Consider the following 21,773-nt stretch of genomic DNA (forward strand, 5'->3'; position numbering starts at 1 on the left):
ACTATTCGTGAGGGACATTGCTACCTTTCATAGTCCATCCATAATTCTTTTACCCCAACTTGGATAAGAATGGCAAACCATCCGGACTAGGTTGTGCCTTCATCCTTGCTGTTCTTCCATTTTGGTAAGACTTCACTCTCCACTGTATAAAGAAATAGGCACGAGACGAAATGCAATCCAAAATACAAGCACTAGAAGAGCTGAAATGGAGGCTTTTGCAGTAGCACAAGGTACGCAATGCTAAAGCAGTCTCACCATTTGTACTCCTCTTTTTATTTCCACTAACCCCCCCCCCCCTTCATGTGACTGCCATGTTAATGTTGCACGGTAACAGACACAAATAAGGCCCAGGATCAAAGTGGGCCTCCCAGCATGAGTGTTCGATATTGTCAGTCAGATGAGGCCCACCTCTTCAGTATCATAAATACGCAGGAATGTCTCTCTCTGTCCCCCCTCTCTCATATTCTCTCTCTCATTGACTTGTAACTCATGTTTTTTAATCTCAAAGGTAAATTATTTTTGTGATCTGATTTATTGTTCATGTTGTCAATGATATTGAAACACCATTCTGAGTACAGTTCTTCTATGAATTGTTGCTAGTCACATGTTTGATGATGGCACTGTGTAGGTCATCGTCATGCCACCTGGGTTTTGATTAAATGGTAAAAGTCCAGACTCAGCCGGGTGCTTTGATGTAAAGAACATTTATTGAACAGCAATATCATTAACACGTCTTTGGTGCTCAAAAGCTACTATCCAATATTCAGGTACTTCAACAGTCCCAGCATTCCCTGGGCCAAGCTTCATGGGAGTTGCAGTGCTTATCAGCTAAATATAGACAGTGAATTCTAAATTGTCCCTAGTGTGTGCTTGGTGGGGGTGTGTGTGTGTCCTGTGGTGGGTTGGCGCCCTGCCTGGGATTTGTCCCTGTCTTGCGCCCTGTGTTGGCTGGGATTGGCTCCAGCAGACCCACGTGACCGTGTGTTCGGATTCAGCGGGTTGGAAAATGGATGGATGGATGTATATACATATACACATATCACCACAGGTATGATTAGCAAACGTTATTTAAAATGGCATTGTGGTAACGCAAGTTTAGAAGAGTTTTGGATAAATAAAAGCAAAATACACCGGGAAATTAAAAGAGTTATAATTTAGGGGAAGGATTATTATTTAAATAGTAAGAAGTAAAAATCTTTTGTTTTTCAACTTTCAGATTTTATCCCGCATTTATATTTTATACCGGCTACTAGCTCGGCTGTACATAATTTTCTTCGTAATCACAACAGTTGGCCTACCTTCCTCCTACCGGTGAGGTCTTAGCTAACTCACTTCATAACTTTGGACTTGGAAAGTTATTGGCCATAAAATGGCCTGAAAACTCCCTTTTGGGGGTTCCCTCAGACCATACACAGAATTACTTCCTGGATGAAGGCTAGGTCTGTGTCACAGGGATTTTTTGCTCATCCTGGTGTCAGAACCTTACAACCCTTAAAGAACCAGGCTGCGTATGTGGCCTCTGAGGCACAGTAAAACCTTTGATTATGAGTAACTTGGTCTGCCAGTGCTTTGCAGGATGAACAAAAAACTTGGTAAACGAGCGAGGTCTTGCAATACGAGTAGTACGTATACACTTTGCCTGCCGAGTGTCACGTGATCACAGCTGAGCTGACGATTCTTCTCTCTCTGCGGGATTGCGGGTTGTCGTCTCCCATGCTCAGTCTCAGTCGGCGTGCCTTACTCATATAGTCAACATCCATACAAGTGGATACTGTTTACTATAGCATTGTGTGTGTGTGTAAAGCATTTTTTTTTGTGAGCGAGCAATGAATCTGTTTAACCACAATGCAATGTCACATTTCCGCAAAATCCACAAAAGGAGGCAAAACCAACTGTCATTGGATAGGTTTCCTTGTTAAAAGTTGCCAAAAAAGAAAAAGATTCCAGTGAGCCAACAGACAGCAGTGATTCCGTTAGTTAGAGTGAAAGTCGTCCTACGCAACAACCCTCCTCCTCCTCCACCTCCTCTCGTCTCCCTCACACCAGCCATGATTCTTTTCAAAGGTAAAGTGCCCGTTAATTTGTTTTATGTATTTTTACTTTATATTTTGTATTAATCATTTTTATATGAATATTTTTGGGTTGTGGAACGGATCATCTGAGTTTCCATTATTTCTTATGGGGAAATTGGCTTTGATATACGAGTACTTTGGATTACAAGCACGTTTCCGGAACGAATTATGCTCACAAACCAAGGCACCACTGTACTTGCTTAAAAGGTCAACATAGTGCCAAACGTTCAGCTGTTGGGCTATGTGCTGCCACCAAGTGTGCTTGAGGGAAATAACTAGTCCTACTATTAGTCCTACATTTTAAACTGGCAACATGATCCTGTTTCTCCTGTCTTGAGAACAATCGCTGCCCTCTGTTATCCCTCTTGTTCACCTTCCATGTTTTCTTATTCACAATGAGAGGGTCAAGTATCATTGGCAGAAGGTGGGTCACCTCTCCTCTACTTTTCTTGGAGAAATATTAGTTGATTACTATGCGGTCACATCTCTCTGTCACACACACTGCTTTACAATTATACACAGAATGTATCCACTCCTCTGGTGGTCACTATCATCACTTTGGGATAATGATGTGAATCAATAAAAAAACAATTAGTTTGTTGTAAAGATTAGTTTCTTTACGTATTATGGCTCTTTCTGGTCTGTCCCTATCCTGCACCATCCTTTTCTCCTTGGAAAGCCCTTGCCCACTAGCTAGTCTGTCAAAAAGTTTAATTATATTAGGGTCCCTTGTTTTCTGGCTATATATCCTGTCAGGGCATTCTATTTTTTGCCTCTCTCCCCATCTCCATCATATATCCCACCAAATTAAAATTATTATGCTGCATTTTCTTTAGCTAAAGAGGGAGCCATCTGATAATTGGTAACATCCCAGTATCCTGTCTGTTCTGGAAATGTACCTTTATTATTAATAGTTGTATTTTTTTATAACTGAAGACAGGGTTATGCAGAATAAATTATAGGATTCTTTAATTTATCTGGCAACACATCTGAAAATGAAATAATGTGACAGCAGAGGCTCATGTCAGTATGCCTGTACTGAGGCAGCTCCTAATTATAAGCAGTAGGATATATGGTAGCTCTTATTGTTATGTGTCATCATTAGTGTTTCTGTGCCCTCACAGTGGCCTATGAATCTGGAATTTATCTGGGCATTTCAGACAATAATTTGGGGATTCAAAGACCTCTGAGTGACTGAACAGGCAGTTAGTTGTTATATCTGCTGGCAGCCAGTGCAAAATATGCATCCAATGGTGCAGTAAGTGCTCTTCAGACTGCACAACAAGACACTGCGAAAGATTTGGTCCTGTTGTTTTATATTTATTTCAGGTTTATGGATCCAGCAATTGGAGAAATAACGAATTTTGGGTTTGAAGCCCACCATTTGCTTGAATGATTCAAGCAATGGTGGGAAAATTCCAAATGTGCTTGACTTGTTTCAAACTGAAACAAAACATTTTGGTGCCTCTGTAATTCTGGGTGAAAGGTAGCAAGTTTTTAACAAAACATTTTTCCTAATTTTTAATTACTAACTTTAATACTGTAGAAAGAATTTCACTGTATTTTGTATCTTCTTATATAATACTCTACCGTGGCTGTTCGTTTGTCTGTCCAGGATTTTAAATCACCTGTCGCTCACAAACCGTTTGACCGATTGACCTGAAATTTGGTACACATATACTACGTGACCTCTACTATCCGCTTCAGGGTGATAATTGACCTCCAAGGTTATCCATCCATCCATTTTCCAACCCGCCGAATCCGAACACAGGGTCGGAGCCAATCCCAGCCAACACAGGGCACAAGGCAGGGAACCAATCCTGGGCAGGGTGCCAACCCACCGCAGGACACACACAAACACACCCACACACCAAGCACACACTAGGGCCAATTTAGAATCGCCAATCCACCTAATCTGCATGTCTTTGGACTGTGGGAGGAAACCGGAGCGCCCGGAGGAAACCCACGCAGACACGGGGAGAACATGCAAACTCCACGCAGGGAGGACCCGGGAAGCGAACCCAGGTCCCCAGGTCTCCCAACTGCGAGGCAGCAGCGCTACCCACTGCGCCACCGTGCCCCTCCAAGGTTATTCCTCTTTTTATTTTTATTTTATTCTAGTGTAGAATCAACTCTTGGCAGCGGCCAGCAGGGTGGCAGTGCAGCGTGTGCGTACAGGTGCCGTTCTCATCCCTACCACCTTCGCCATCACTTCCCCTACCTCTTCATATCTTAAATCATTCCTGAGGCAGAGTGAAGACTTAATTGCCAGCATAAGTGAAAAATTAAAGAAAATGTATTAAGTAATTGCAACAAATCAGTTTTACTGCGAAAAGATGCCGATGAAAGAAAAGAAGAAGCGCACCGCTAGGGTGGAGAGAAAGAAGAGCTGCTCAGGAAGCAGCAAGCACATCAACCTCTGAGCAAACGAATGCTAAACGTACAGAGAAAGAGGAGGAAAACTAGGAATGCTCAAGTCAAGTGTATTCACTGCACGTTATCATGCAGTGCGCCGGTACTGGTATGTAATAATAATGAACACATAAACCTATAATGTAAAAGTACTTTAGTTAAGCAATTAGCATCTTAAGGAGAGCATTTTAGCAGTACAGGTAATAATACATCCATCCATCCATTATCCAATCTGCTATATCCTAATCACAGGGTCACGGGGTCTGCTGGAGCCAATCCCAGTCAACACAGGGCGCAAGGCAGGAAACAAACCCCGGGCAGGGCGCCAGCCCACCGCAGGGCACACACACACCCACCAAGCACACACTAGGGACAATTTAGGATTGCCAATGCACCTAACCTACATGTCTGTGGACTGTGGGAGGAAACCCACGCAGACACGTGGAGAACCAGGTAATACGAATTTTTCAAATTGGTCTTGTTGAAGCAGAAATGCATAGAGGCCAACTACTGCCATCTGCTGGGAAGAATTGTGAACTGTGCTCTTAAGCTGTCTTTCCCAAACTGCAGGGACCCCCTGTGGCTGCAGGTTTTTGTTCCAACCAGCTTCTGTTTTTAATTAGACTCCTGGGCTAATTAAGTGAACTGTCATTTCCCCAAGTTCTGTGTTTTGGGAACAATATAGAAAATAGAAAACTAAGTTTGGTAAAAAAAAAAAATAAATATTGAAATGTACCAAGCAGTTATATGACAATAATAATAATGTAATTTGTTTTAAAAATATTTTCATCTTGATTTTATTCTACTTTTCCAGGTGTTCAAATTGTTTAATCGATCCATTATTTACTAATTAGTGGGTCTGACACTAAAGTAGTTGCAGCCTTTCACGATTCAGTGTTGTTTGCTCAGCTCGCTTTTAATTGTGATTATTAAGATACAATAAACGGGGAAAACTGCACAGAGAAAGGACAAAATAGAATGAAATCAACAAAAGAGAGTTAAGCATTTTAGTTCTATAGCAAAAGCAGAAATATTTGTAAATGTCTTATAAATGTAAAAATCATGCTGTTGTGCTTTTCTGAATATAGAATAAAAGAAAAAAAAATAATACCAGCTAATTAAATGAGATCAGTGCCATCAGGTGTTTCATTCTCACTTTTATTTGTGTATATGATTCACTTTTACAAAAATATTTCATAAATTAAAATGTGATAACTGACTCTTTGATTAAGTAATAAAAAAAATGTAGTATGCACCACCATTCAAGTCAGTCCTCAAGCACTGCTGAATGTTATGTCATGTATTCATTTTCTCACTTGTTCAGATTTCTCACCGTCCTCTTCAGTGGTGGGTGAAAACCAAGTTACAGTGTAATATCTTGTGAATGGCATATTCCTGATTTTGATCTCCTTTCTTGTTTAAGGGGGCAAACAGTACTGAACTTTTCATACCTCTTCATTGGCGTGTGCTGCATGTTCCTTTGACTGGGAAAAACTAGAACTGGAAGTGCAAACACACAATTAAATATAACAACAGGTGGTCATCTTTGTAGTGCAGGTGATGACTGCCAAGCTTCATCACTAAACTGGAACGTTCAGGTTGGACATGAGCACACACAGCTGAGGATATAGAGAACACTGCAGGGCCAATTGGTTCAGCCCCTTAGCCGGAAAGAGGGTTACCTCACCTGGCATGAGATATTCTGACAGTCTAGAAGAAGCTAAATTTATACAGGTAAATAATTACATTAGCATGTAACAGAAAAATAGACACAAATGATTTCTTTAAAAGACAAAGCTTAGGATTGTTATAAACATTTTAGTAATAAGTCAAATTACTGAGGGAAGCTTATTACGTGTTTTGTAAAACATCTGGTAATCCTTTACTCCTCAGGCACACGATTCAGAAACTCCACTGAGTCCAGGGTTCAGATCCTTCAGATTCTAGCCCATGTGCTCGATACTTGGTGTTTGCATATTGTTTTTATTTTCATCCTGGTATATTGTTGGTGTATTGTTTCCTCCTACAAAGATACTGAAGTTTGTTTGACTTGCAACTGTAAATGGATTCCGGCTTGAATTAGTGGTAGAATTTCAGAGTGAGTGTACTTGACTGCTGTCCCACCCAGAGCTGGTTTTCAGCTTGCACCCAATTCCAGAGTTACGGGCTCCATAATTAGTGAGTAAGGAAAATTAATAAATGTGATTATTTTAGGGACCTTTCTCCATTATGCAATACAAATGATTTTTTTTCTCAAGGTCCATTTTAGAGCAGAGATAGATAGTGTGGCACCCGGACGGGGCTCATGCCCGGCCGGGACGCCCAGGAAGACAGGAGGAGGGCTCATTCCTCCTCCAGACCGCGAGGGGGCATCTGCCCTGGTTGTATTGGGGGCCTCGGGTACAGGGCTTGGAAGCCCAACCCTTTAGGGGACCGTGGTCACCTCCAGGGGGTGTCCCTCTGCCTGAAGGACCCTGGACCCCAGTACTTCCGCCACACCAGGAAGTGCTGGGGGGAAGAAGAGAGGGAACAGAAGAGAGTGCTTCCGGGAGGACAGCCGGCATTTCCACCACACTGGGGCGTGTCCACGGGATTGCCGGTGCACACCTGGAACACATCCGGGTACAGATAAAAGGGGCCGCCTCCCTTCATTCGAGGCTGGAGTCGGGTGGAAGCAGGACAAGGTGCAAGAACGAGAGAAGGAGGCGGTCCGAAGAGGCAGAGTGGTTGGCCTGGACTTTGGGGAAGATTGGGGTTTGTGGCACTGTAATTGTAAATAGTATTGTAAATAAACATGTGTTGGGTGACATAAGTGTGTCTGCCTGTCTGTGTCCGAGCCAGTCTCCACAATAGATATAACATACTGCCTTTTAGTAATGCATTATATGTAATTTACAAAAATGGCATACATTTCTGTGATATCTCGGACCTGTAAATAACTGAAATTTTTAAAGTCTGCACTCCACAATCCATTTTACCACATTTTACTACACACAATTGATGACAAAGTAAAATAACAGAAATACCTAAGTGCAATTTTATATGCAATTGCATGTGCTTTTTAATTAAGAGCTGCCAGGAATGAAGGTTGTACTTGGTTGGTGCTGGAACGAGAAAGGGCATGGAACTGGTCAATGGCAAAGGGGAACCCCACACTGGTATCTGTAGTATATTTGCACATGCTGGGAAGTCTGGCAGCTAATGTGAGAGAGAATGAGACCATTGAGGCTTGACAAGAGGCCAGAAGAACTTTAGCCCCACTACGTGGCAACACGGGATCAGAAAACTCGGTCCATGTTGTCTTTTAAAGAAGTGAGTGCAGGAGGGACTGGTGGGTGGCCACGCAGTTTTCTCCCAACATGTTTGGTAGAAACACATGGTCTCTGATTAGGAGAGGTGGGCCCCAGTTGCTCTATTACGACTGTCAACCTGAATAGTTCTTCAGTATCCAGCCCTAGAAGGGCTGCATGAGGACTGAGGTTAAAAGGATCCAGGGCCAATAACAGACACCCTGTGTGTCCTGCAGTGAACTAGCACTCGGTCCTGGATTGGTTCCCATCTTGTGCCCAATGCTGTCAAGACAGACTCCAACACCCAGACCCTGTATTAGATTAGGTAGGTCTGTGAAAGTTTTGTTCTGTTATTTACATCAGTTATGACATTTTGATGCCATGTAATTTTTTTTAGTGAGATGCTATGGTGACCTCTCATCTCTACTTTACATGAAAAATAAGAAATAGACTCATAATTTTTAAATAATTAAATGAAATCATTGCTCACACCCTTAAATTAAAGTGATGAGCCTCAAACTAAGAGTCTAAACAAGAGTTGTGGTTAAAAGCTCAACAACAAGGACAGACTAATGAGAGATGGGAATTGTGGGAGGGACGCTTTGATTTGATAGATTGAAGTCAGACAAGTGGGTAAGTAACATCACCAAGTAGACTTGGACAGAACCTTTCACAGGAAGGCCCAAGGCACAGCAGGAATTTATTTTGCTTTTTTATGTTCTTTTGTTCTCCTAGGTGTGCTTTTATTGTTAGATTAGTGCAGCATATTAAATAGTATGACATCTGTTGGGACTCTACATGTTTACCATTTTTATAAAATATTATTGATCCTACAAATATTTTTTTATTTAGTAATAGAACTCAGATGAAGATATTTGTCCTCACTGAATTACACATTTATTATACAAATAATAATAATAACTGAGATTATGTGCATGACCTTGTTCAAAATGTTACTTACATACCTGTGGTTCTTAATATTGTGTGTTGTTCCCTTGAACATCAGCGACTACTTGCAACCTTTAGTGATAGCCATGAATGTGTTCCTCTTTCTTCTCAAGTGGAAAAGCCACCCGTTCATCTTGAGAAAAAGCTCCAGGTCTCTAAATTCTTTAGTTGCCTTGTAGGTAGGTAATGCACATTTCAGTTCACCCGACAAAGCCTCAATGATCTTGTGGTTCAGGCATTTCAAGGGACACTCTAGAACCTTCACTTTCTTCCACTGCAGCCATCGAAGGGTCAGCTTGGCCTTGCACGCAGGATCATTGTTGTATTGAAAGTGCCATTCACAGCCACAACTCTGACCAGATTTCCTGTGCAGCTGCAGCTCCCACATCTGCAATGCAGCAGAGATCAACTTCAGTGCTTCACAGTAGTGGTGTGTTGCTCTTCATAGGCTTCATAGTCCACTCCAAATGTGGCATTTATGTTTTGTGTCATCACTCCAAATTACTCTATTATAAAAGTCTTTACATTTCTATATATACTGTTTGGAATATTTCAAACAGGCCATTTAGTGCTGTGATGCAAAAGATGTTTTTTTTTTTCTGGCAACTTCACCATGCTGCCCATTTTTGTTTTAACTATGTCTTTATTATACATGCTGAAACCAACACTCCACTTTCATTCACTTCAGGCCTGTGGGGTTTTACTTTGCATTTTGCACAATTCCCATGATGGATTGTCTTTGAAATACTCTTATTTATTGGTCTACCTGATCTTGGCTTGGTGTCCACTGATTTTCCACTTTATAATCAGGGTTCAGTTAGTATTGATTGGCATTTTCAAATCTTTGCATATCTTTTTTTTTGGCCTGCGCACTATGTCTCCTGCGTCCATCGCCGTGTACCTGGGTCCGTGCCTTCCGGTTTACCATTCTCGGTTAGTAATATGGATTGTCCACTTCTTTAAGAATATTTAGAAAAAATTATAATATTCCATAAATTAAACCTCTCAAATCTTAACTGTTCTTAAGCAACAAAAGTGTTGTAGAAAAACATAATTGAGTGGAAAATCAGAACACAAGAAGATGTTTAAGAGGCACCTATGACCCAGGGGTAAGAATTTACACTTTAAATGTAAAGAACAAGGTGCCAAATTCAGTATCTATTACGGTCTATAGAAGTTGTATAGCAACCCCTGGTGCAATCGTGTTATTGTAAGATGTGGAAGATGCTTATGAACCTTCGGGGTGTAGGAAGATCCCAGAGTACCTAGTGAACCCAGATAACACAGTGGATATGCAGACTTGTCACAGGGAGTGACCAGACCAGAAGTTGAAGTCAGGTCCTTGCAGCAGTAAAACAATAAAATAACAGTAACAATGCTGCCATTAGTGAGGTTTTTAATGTCTGCAAAAGTCTAGGTCCAAAAAAATATTACTAGGTATGCTTTAAAACAGTTTGAAAAATACCTCGCTATTTTTTTCCAACATTTACTTCCACTAACTACTTCCACAGTCCCCTTTGCTAAAGTGGCTCCAGCTGAGCTAAATGATTATAGACCCATGTCCTCGTGTTCTTAGTAAAGTAGAGCTTTGAAAGGATTGTTATAAGTCATAGTCTAAAGTGCACATACCAATATTTAGACCATCTTGATACATAAACCAGAGCAGGTCTTAAGATTATTATGTGACTGGATTTGATTTAGAAGCTCTTGGAAGGCACTACATGTCATCGTATAGTTCAGCTTTCAGTACAATTCAACTAAGCATTTTGGTTCAGAGATTACTTTGAATGAAGGTCTGGCTTGGTACTTGACTTCCTGAGCCCTAGATCACATCAAATTAAAAAGGATGTCTAAATTGCACTGTCGTACACTTTTCACCAGACTATTTTCTGTCTGCCATACTCAGTATTCTTTATCCTAACAATTGCAGGAGGTTTTGTTCAATTTTGTCTAGGGTAAAGGTACGTAATATATACATATAAAGCTGTAGTAACCATCTCTCCATCTACCTGTTATCAAACCTGATTAATCAGGTTCAGGGTCACAGGAGCCAAAGCCTGTGATAGCAGCATTAATGGGAATCTTCCCAGAATGCCGCAGCAGTCCACCAATGGCACAATCACCCATACTCATGCAGGAGGACAATTTAAAGTCAGCAGTTATAATGGTATGAACTGGGAAACGTTGCTAAGGATACAGTGGCCTGTCCTGTCCATCTGACCGCATTGGTATCGTGACCCTTATCAGGAAATGCAGGGTGAAAAGAAATGAATGAGCCGGGTAAAAAACAGATTAAATGAAGAAAAACTCGCAAAGATGGAAAACAGACTCCACAAAGGCCTCCCTTATTAAATCTGCAAATGATACTCCATTGGTCAGTTTGTTACAGGTTGATAATAAGGAGGAGTATGGAACAGTCTTTTGAATTTGTTAACATGGCACTCATTTATCCATCCATCCAGCCATCCATCCTTAAAGATGTTCATCTACTTTAGGGTCACAGGGAGCTGGGCCTTATCCTGACAGCATACTGAACAAGGAAAGGACCAACAATTGACAGGGCCCTCTCACAAACACATCCACCATCTCTAACACTAGGACAGTGTAAAGTAATAAATGTACAAACATTGCCCTTATCAACTTTTCATATGATGCTACTTTGGTCTATTTATTGCGTGACAATAAGGAAGAGAAAGTAAGGGAGGAACAGTCTTACATTTCCCTTGGAACAAATGAAGTTCGTTCTATCTATCTATCTATCTATCTATCTATCTATCTATCTATCTATCTATCTATCTATCTATCTATCTATCTATCTATCTATCTATCTATCTATCTATCTATCTATCTATCTATCTATCTATCTATCTATCTATCTATCAAATTACCTCTGTTAACTTTAATACTTTTTGAGCTACAGCTAGTTGACTATGAAGGAAAGGGCAACAAAATCTCCAGTCAGTAGCATTAATGAAGAAAATAAAATTCTGGGGGGGATCCATGTTCAGTTATAACAGACAAAGTCAGAGACAGTCACAGCTCCGGTGTCCTCAGCCAACTGGCCGCACACCCACCCTGGTTATTCTACTGTACACATTTATGCTGGGCTGTCTGAGATAATGACAGAGTCTTTCAGTCCTTCGATTCCAAGGCTCCCTTTATCTTTGGTATATGCTGTATCTTTGCTGTTCTTATGCAGAATATGCTGACAACGAGTGCAGTGAGGAAATTTGAAATAAAGCAAACCCCGTCTGCCCCACTGGGCCATATTAGAAATTTCAGGTGACTGATACAACCGAAGGCAAAAACCTGGGCTCCTGTCACTTATCTCTCTCTTTTTCTCTCAGTCTTCTGCTACCAATGTTCTGTCCACAGCTTCTTTGCTGCCACTCAAACAGCAGTCACATGGACACTTTTAGAAATATGATGAATGGTCTAATGGAGTGCTGACCCTTGAAAGTCCCATCCAGCAAGGCACATTTCCCCCTAGGGAAGAAGGGGCCTGAGTTGCCTCGAGAACTTGCATATTGTAATCTATCTATCATACATATAGTGCCTTTCACATCTATCTAGCTATCTGTCTATCTATCCATTATATAGTGCCTTTCATATCTATCTATCATATAGTGCCTTTCACATCTATCTATCTATCATATAGTGCCTTTCACATCTGTCTATCTATCTATCATATAGTGCCTTTCACATCTATCTATCATATAGTGCCTTTCATATCTATCTATCATATAGTGCCTTTCATATCTATCTATCTATCTATCTATCTATCTATCTATCTATCTATCTATCTATCTATCTATCTATCTATCTATCTATCTATCTATCGTAAGAGACAACTGGCATCCCAACCCGACCGGGACACCCAGGATATGGAAGGATGGGGGAAGGCATCTTCTTTAAGGCACTGCCTCCCCCGAGACTCTGGATGGCAGGTCCACAGGATCACAGCAGTGCCTCGGATTCCCACAGGGCAATATGGGACTTGAAGTTCTTTATCTCGGCCCTGTTGGGTGCCGTGGGTACTGCCAGGGGATGCTGAGGAGGACTTATGTGAGACAAGGTTTTCACCTAACCCAAAAGTGCTGGCAGGCCATGTGAACGGAAGGGCAGAAGTACTTCCAGGTTGGCCAATATAAAAAGGACTGCCTTAAACCCAGTTGGGGAGCCAGAGTCGGGTGGATGGTGGACAAAGCTTGTTGGGAGAAGTGGAGGAGGAAGAAAGAGAGGGAGAAAAGAATTGTGTGGGCTGTGTTGCTTATTTATTTGTGGCCGTTGTGCTGGGATAAGCACAGTGAGGAGTAAAGAATGAACAAGCTCATTGTGCTTTTAACATGTGTCCTCAGTGTCTGTGTGTTGGGATTGAGGAGCGACAGTGCCCTCTATTGTCTATCTGGATAGCTTTGTTAAAACGGAACCATTTAAAGCATAAATCCCAGTGACACAATGATTATATTTTGATTATTCTTTTATAACTAGCACACAGTGTACTGATTCATTCAGATCTCAAGTGTATGTGACTGCTTAAACCATAATGATTTATTTTTAATTCAGATATTTAAATTTCCTCTTCAGGGGGCTCTCTTCAGCTGACACTCCAATACAATGAAGATTACAATACTGCTCCCCCTATAGTAAAATTTACTACTATTCCTTTTCATCCAAACGGTAAGCCTTACATGCTGCTTGTTTTTCTTGTTTTCTTACATAAATATCTGTTTGCTGTTGGGTAGATGTTTGTTGCAGTAAGTTGATAGACTTTGGAAATAAACGCCTTGAAAAGATTGCTTGTTGCTTGCTGTATGGATACCGCAGTTACTTTATTCTTGTTCTGTTTATGTTTAGTGGATAAGCATTCTGGGAGACCCTGTATAAGCTTTCTGGATAATAAGGAGTTGTGGGAGGCAGGCTTCACAATGGCCACTGTCCTTCTGGCTGTGCAGGTAAGTCTATCTGCTTTGCTAGGTTAATTCATAAACTCTGTAAAGTTTAGGTAAACTTCTTTATATTACAAACCTAACATAAAATCCAGCACAAACATGTGATTTTATATAATGCACATAAGAGAAAGAGCAAAAAGAGGATTTGCCCCACGAATGGAGACAATGAGGGGAATAATATTTTAAATATAAAGCTGGTGGGTGGAAGAATCGCAGCTGAGATGGTGGCGTACATCAAAAGTACTTATTCTTGGTAGATTTCAGCCGTGACAATGCAGAAATCTGATAGAAATTCATGAGGACTATTTTTGATTTGTTGGTCATTTTTTACTCAATAAAGTGCGCTATACCGATGTAAACTGATTTGATTTTTTCTGAATTGAATCAAGATTTTTCTATTTGATTTACTTGTATGTTTTTGGTGATGCCATCACAGTGCCATAGTGCCATCTTGTTTTCTACTTTTTCCAGGAGCACTTCTATTTTGTGTGTTAGTTTGCATTGGAGCCATATTGTTTGTAGCCAGATGATGATAGACTTTATTAAAGAAAATTCTTTGCATATTATAATAATAATAATTCTTTGCATTTATATAGCGCTTTTCTCACTACTCAAAGCGCTTAGCAATTGCAGGTTAAGGGCCTTGCTCAAGGACCCAACAGAGCAGAGTCCCTTTTGGCATTTTACGGGATTCGAACCAGAAATCTTTCCGATTGCCAGTGCAGATCCCTAGTCTCAGAGCCTCCACTCCGCCGACAGATTTAAACAGATTTAAAAAGTATTTAGGGGATTGGACTTACCTTGTTTTGACTGATCTCTGGTTTAGTTTTGGCTTTGGTGTTCTGATTTCTGACTTGCATTACTGACCTTGGCTTGTTGACTGGCTTTATAGATTATCCCTTTAGTGTAACTTGTTTGTACCTCCAGATTAAAATCCTAACAGAAGTCCAGCCATACAAGGCACTTTTATTTACATTTTCTAGAATATCTGCTTAAAGGTAAGCATTCTTATGTCCGTATATCTGGCTGTTTTATTTTTTTTGTCCTCTTGGAGTAGCCAGAGCAGTCTTTCTTGCAAAACTCCTGTCCGTTTTGGGCCCAGTATCATTTGTGTGGCTTTGATGTTCATCTATGAGCTGCCTGGACACACTCTAAGGGGTATGGTCTGGAGTTTTTTTTTTGTTTTTTTTTGTTTTTTCTGTCCACCCTGGCCATCGGACCTTACTCCTTTCTATGTTAACTAATGTTGTCTTATTTTAATTTCTTATTTGTCTTTTATTTTTCTTTTCTTCATTATGTAAAGCACTTTGAGCTACCTTTTGTATGAAAATGTGCTATATAAATAAATGTTGTTGTTGTTGTTGTTGGTCTGAGTTTTTGGTCATCTGAGGAGAGAGAGAAGAACAGACTTTGGGATATCTGAGCTATAACTCCTTCCTCGGTGGTCCTCTTTGTGCTTCCAGATTTTCTCTTAGGTGTAGGAAATGTGAACTGTGACACCAGGGTCTACCCTTGTATTCACATAGAGCTGTATTATGCAGTTTCTTTCATTTTGTCGGTCATCTCATTATCTCCGTATCTCCTATTTCCTCCTTCTCCTTGACGTAGCCTCATGGTTCATCATATTGTAATATAAGCCATAGCTTTATCTTTGCATTACGAAGGCAGGACTTCCAGGAAACTAATCAGGTATATGCACTTTGAGGTCATCCATCTTGATTATTATGGTAAAAACACAGTTCTGGGCAACAGTGTCCACCCTTTGTACTTGTTTATTTAAGCCTTCCTCTTGATTGTGAAGTTTTGGTTCAGATTTTGAATTTATCTTGTCTTCTTTTAACTCAGTTTACACTGTGGTATCTAGTGCTACTTAAGGGAAACAAGACTGTATAAAAACACAGATGAGTACAAGTGTTTGATTGAAGGACTTTTTAAGCCTTTATCATTAAACAACAATATAGAAAAAACATTAAATTGAAACAGTCATTAGAACATTTTAAATCTTCCATTACCTATATGCGCACAATGTCAAATGGCCTTAAAGACATACTGTGACTAATCATGGTCTGTAGTTCCCACTTCATCTGATATTCGTCTCTTCTTTTTTAGGTGTGGCTATAGAATAAAAAATGTTTTTCAGACAGCTTCAAAAAAGCCTGTGAAGTTAATTAAAATATTCTTATTAGCAGACGAGCGTGGCTAAACTTAATAAGCCCCTGCAGTTACTCCTAATTCCTGTAGACACCTTTGTTCTAAAAAGATGGATTGCAGTAATCCAGCGTGTTAACTGAATTGAAATGCAATTCATATGCGCATGGTGCATTTCATTTTGGCCTGGTTTTATCATGTCATAATTAAAAATATATCTACTAAATTATAGATTGCTTTTCACTGTGACACACAATTTGTGTCAGTTTATAATACAATGCAAAATACAAAGTACAGTGTGTTGCATTTTCGTTTATGTCAATAGATTGTGTCTAATAACTAAAAGCAAAGTAAACGTATTGCATTCCGCTCAGCTGCAGCTTGCATGTGTTACATTTTGATTCAAGACCACAGTTTAATTGTGTCAAAACTAAATGTAATCAAATGACCAATCAGTATCAAAAGGGGGGTAAGGGGCATCAACAGTTGGCGTAAGAGGCGTTCTAATTATCAGTGTGTTCAGCAAGTGCTAAAGACGGCGAAGGTGAAGTTGATAAGGCAGGGGTGCTGGCAATGTAAACGACAATTTCATTCCTTTCTATGTCCAAAGAAGGCAAAAAATTCACAGGTGAACATCAGTAGGCTTTGCACCCTATGAACCAAGTTACCCGAACTACTCTATAACATTTCAGTAATTATTTACCGCTCTGATGCTGATCTTTCTGATTATTGTGGTGACCAGCCTCGACACAGACAGGCAGACACTGATGGTTCAAACACCACAACACGTTTATTCATATTTACAAACTATTTACGCTACCACGCATACAACCCGGTGCCTCTGCACCACACACCCCCAGTCCGGGCCTCCCAATCTCCAGCCTTCCTTCAGGAAGGAGGGAGGCGGTCCGATTTAAGTCCACCCAGACGCTCTCTGGGTACCTCCTGACGAGCTTCCTGCGGCACTTCCTGGTATAACGGAAGTGCCGCACGAGCACCCAGAAACACTCTGGGTGTCCCTGGTTTTCCTTCCGCCAGCACCTCTGGGTGTGGCGGAAATGCTGACATCCAGGACTTCTCAGGTGTCTGGGCGCCCCCTGGCAGTGACCACGGGCCCCTATAGGGTTGAGCTTCCATGCTCCATTCCCGTGGCCACGATACAAACCAGGATGGCTGCCCTCTCATGGTCCAGAGGAGGCGTAGTCCCTCTCCCGATCCTTCCAGGGGTCCCGGCTGGATACCGCCCCCAGCCGCCTGCCACATTATAAAATACATAATTATGATAGCAATTGACAAGAAGAATTCATAATTCATTGCAGAATGACGTTATTTGAGGGTTCCGCTAGAGTGCTTCTTTCTCTTGCATGATTTGACTCAAAATATAATCAGCACATCGTCATCTCATAACAGGTTTAGGTTTTCAGTTTGGTATTTTTCCATCCAGCCGTTTTAGCTCTAGACTGTCCTCAAGAAACTGTGACACACAGACACACACCCATCATCGAGATGTTGATATTTTCGGTATCAGGGGACCCTAAAATATCGAGATCCGTCGAAAACCGGAGCTTGAAATTTTTGACGCATCTAAGGCTTTTGCTCCTCCCCCATAGATGACAGGTTATAATGGGGGAGGGCGCACAGCAAAAATATATGATATCTGGTTTTCACAGAGATTATGAAAACAAGGTACAAAGAAACAAAGCTCAGTGATACTAACAAATGTTTTGCTATATTCAGTATTTAGTAACAACTGCTAACAACCCACACCTTAAAAATGTAACTGCAAGTCTCATATTAACATGAATAAAAAGAAAAAAAACTTAACATAACAGTGAAGGTTCTTCAGCGAGATCTAAAACATACTTTTCGCTGTTTTGGTTAATCACTCCAAAAAATGGAAACGTTTATAAGTGGTACACCTCTTACCCCAACTGTCGATGCCGCTTGCCCCTCCTTCTGATGCTGGTTGGTTTAGTTTTGGCGCAATTAAAGCGTGGTCTCTAATCAAAATGCAATACACTCAAACTTTTACCAAGTGAAAATCAGTTAGCTTGCTTTGCTTTTAGTTACGAGATGCTACCTATGGACAAGAATGAAAATGAATTGTGTGTTTGTATTGCATTTTAAACTGATGCAAAAATTGCATGGCATAGTGAAAAGCAATCAATCATTTGGTTGATATTGTAATATAGACGCTATATAGCGCCTGACCCGGCACAGACTGACGCAGAGGCATGTACTTAAACAAAGCACACTTTTATTTTTCTTCAGCTGTGGGGCACGCCTTCCCCGTGTCCCACAGGCCCAACACAGTCCCAAAACACTCACAAATATTACCACAACACTCTTCTCTTCTCTTCTTCACCACCACTCCTCCTCAGGCTTAGTCCTCCTCCTCTCGACTCTGGCTCTCTTGAGTGGTGGTGGCTGGCCTTTTTTATTCCCCACCCGGAAGTATTCCAGGTGCTTGATCACCTGGGCCTAATTGCATTTCCGGGTGGGGCTGAGGAATTGACCAGCCAGGCTGCAAAGTCCATGCAGCTCCCCCTGGTGGCCATCCAAGCTCCCAACCAGGCCCTGAAGGACTCCATGTCCCATGGAGCCATGCACCAAGTTGGGGAATCATCGTCCGCCAGGGAGGCTGCCACCAAGTGTCCCGGGGGAGGTATTGAGCTGCCCACGGTGGCTCCCCCGGAACAGATGCAGCAGGGGTGTCCCTGCCGGGCATGGGACCCGGCTGTCCTTTACAATATGTTTTTAATTATAATAAAACGGTGACAAAATTAAATGCACCACATGCATACGTATTACATTTCATGGATTGCATTTCATCCATCCATCCATTATCCTATCACAGGGTCATGGGGGTCTGCTGGAGCCAATCCCAGCCAACATAGGGCACAAGGCAGGAACAAATCCCCGGGCAGGGCACGCACACACACACTAGGGACAATTTAGGATTGCCAGTGCACCTAACCTGAATGTCTTTGGACTGTGGGAGGAAACCCACGCAGACACGGGGAGAACATGCAAACTCCACGCAGGGAGGACCCGGGAAGCGAACCCACAGGTCTCCTTACTGTGCGCTACCCACTGCGCCACCGTGCCGCCATTGCATTTCATTTTGGTACAAATAATCTACCATAACAAAACTAATGGGCTCTAGCCTTGTGAATTCTGCAGAAAGCACTTCAGTAGCTTGAGAATTATTAACCAGAACCCTCTGAATTTATAGTTTTTCACTTTCACTCATCAGTGTATTATTAAAGAAGGGATTTAGTACGGCTGAGAGGTGAGCATGCCATTAGGGCCTTTTAATGTACACTTCTTTGACATGCTGATACAAGCTTCTTTTTCTTATGCTTTAGCTTTGTTATCTTTTTGTAATGAAAGGATTTTTTAACAATTCTGTTTGATGTTAGGGGTCATACATATTTTATGTATGAAAGCCATTTTGTTAATGTTAATAATGTTTAAACTGTGTGTATAGTACTGTCCAAAGGTTGGGAAATATTGTAATGAAAAGAGGCATTATAGCATTACAAAAAATGTGACAAGGGGCATCTGGACCCATACAGTAGATCTTAACAGTAATAAAGTAATGAGGCGGTCTATGAGTTAATTAAACAAAGCGTATTTTTCTTTCAATTCACCCATTTTCTAACCTGCTTATCCAGTTCAAGGTCATGGGGAGCCAGAATTGTGGCAGTAACTAGCAATCCATCGCAGGGTATAGTCATTCACACTCCATCAGTCACACTCCAAAGACCAAGAAATGAAAATTCTATGCTTGTTTCTGTCGTTCTTCATTAACCAAGTATTGTAAAGAACACCAACTTTGTGAATGACTCCTGTCCCTCCTTTCAGATAATCAATCAGTAGTGTCTCCCCGGTCAAGGACTCTACTGCTGTCGCCAGGATGTTTTAATTACACTGCAGTCATGTAACTTTGTCATTATGATGGTTTTAAGCATACCATGAGCTTTTCTTTAGCAATCATGCAGTAAACGTCTGTCTTTGTTGGCTTAATTTGGATCTTTCGAGCCTTTTTATTTCTTATTTTTCTGACTGACATTTTTGTGAGTCCATATTTGTCTCTTAAGTCTTATACAATGTGCCTGACTATCAGCACAGTCAAATATTATCTTTTTATTCCACTTTCATTGTGTTCCCTTGTCATTGACAACTCACCAGCATGAGTCCTCATCATCCCATCTCATCGTATGAGATCATTCACTTCACTTGTGTGAAAATTGCTGTAAGAAATGAGTTTCACTCACAGTGTCGGTTTGACACCCACTAATTTTTCCAGCTCTTTCCTGCACATTTTTTTTGTTTGGGGTCCACATAATTTTTGTACTGTTTCAGTCTTCTGCGTAAGCAACTTCAGCCAATGCTCCTTAACTTAGCCTTTTTCCTTTGTCTAGATATTAACTTGTTCTGTCTTTGCAAGCATGCAAAAAAGTGTTGTGTTGCATATTTCAGAAGTAAATGCTATTAAAGTTTTATCCAGATTTTAATAATAGATCAAAGGATTCTGAGTGAGCAAATGCTGACTGTCAGGTTTTATAGCACGATGAGCACATTTTGATGTTTTCAGTATTATTTATTTTACTTTTTTCATTGTGCATTGTTTAGCTGGTGATATTTATTTTTTTTCTATAAAACAAAGGTCTGTAATTGTGGTGAAATTGTCTGATCTTCAGACCCCACTTTGTTCACATTCCCTTTTGCTAATTTTTATAGCAATTGCTTCATCATTTCATGTTTTGTACATTTGGGTTCAGATACATTTTAAGCAAGTGCAGTATATAGTCACAGTCATTTGAGAAGGTAAGGAGACATGTTCTCAATTGTATGGCTTCACTTATAGATAGGGCTTTATTAGATATAAAAGGCACTATATAACAGATAGATAGATAGATAGATAGATAGATAGATAGATAGATAGATAGATAGATAGATAGATAGATAGATAGATAGATAGATAGATAGATAGATAGATAGATAGATAGAATGAAAGGCACTATATAAAAGATAGATAGATAGATGGATGTTTATTTGTCCCCAGGGGCACCAGGGTGTTGGGCTGTGTTACCCATTATGAATGTAGTGAGAAGTCAAGCAAAATGAAGCCTTTTATTGGCTAACTAAAAATATTACAATATGCAAGCTCTCGAGGCAACTCAGGCCCCTTCTTCCCCAGGGGGAAATTTGGCTTGCTGGATGGGACATTCAAGAGTCAGCACTCCATTAGACCATTCCATCACTATGTGCCTGCCCGCCCACTAAGGTCCTCTGATTCTGGCAATCTTGTTGTACCCCACACTAATCTACACTCCATGGGTGACAGCAGGGCCTTCAGCTGTATAGCGCCCAGACTCTGGAATGACGTACCGAAATTAATCAGGTCAGCTGATTCCATGAATTGTTTTAAAAAACACCTCAAAACTCATCTGTTCAGGAAGGCTTTTAGCTCTACTTGACTTTATTACCCTTCTCTCAGTTTACTTCTCTGTCAAGATGCTAATGTAACCTGTATGTGTGTGTGTGTGCGAGACCATCAATTATGTTGTCTGTTTTTTTTCCAGAATTCACTGTCTTAATCTTCTTTATTTATTTATCTGGTTTGTACAATGCTATATACTGTACACTGCCGTTCTTTATTATATTCTGTAAGTGCCTTGAACATGGGAAAGGCGCTATATAAATAAAATGTATTATTTATTATTATTATTCATCATATTTCTAAAAGCGTCCATGTGACTGCTGTTTGAGTGGCAGCAAAGAAGCTGTGGACAGAACTTTGGTAGCAGAAGACTGAGAGAAAAAGAGAGAGATAAGTGACAGGAGCCCAGGTTTTTGCCTTCGGTTGTATCAGTCACCCGAAATTTCTAATATGGCCCAGTGGGGCAGACGGGGTTTGTTTTATTTCAAATATCCTCACTGCA

The 21,773-nt window shown here is 40.8% G+C and overlaps 1 protein-coding gene across 2 annotated transcripts in view; it reads left to right on the plus strand.

The window, feature by feature from the left end:
* Nucleotides 1-21,773, plus strand: part of LOC114658505 (ubiquitin-conjugating enzyme E2 U-like) — a 126,803-nt gene that overhangs the window by 40,711 nt on the left and 64,319 nt on the right. For both annotated transcript variants that reach the window (XM_028810572.2, XM_028810573.2), the window contains exons 4-5: nucleotides 13,310-13,402; nucleotides 13,580-13,677. In XM_028810572.2, the coding sequence (XP_028666405.1) occupies nucleotides 13,310-13,402; nucleotides 13,580-13,677 (191 nt within the window). The remainder of the gene's footprint in view (nucleotides 1-13,309; nucleotides 13,403-13,579; nucleotides 13,678-21,773) is intronic.

The sequence above is a fragment of the Erpetoichthys calabaricus genome, chromosome 10 (genome assembly GCF_900747795.2).
Source record: "Erpetoichthys calabaricus chromosome 10, fErpCal1.3, whole genome shotgun sequence".
NCBI classification, from domain to species: Eukaryota; Metazoa; Chordata; class Cladistia; order Polypteriformes; family Polypteridae; genus Erpetoichthys; species Erpetoichthys calabaricus.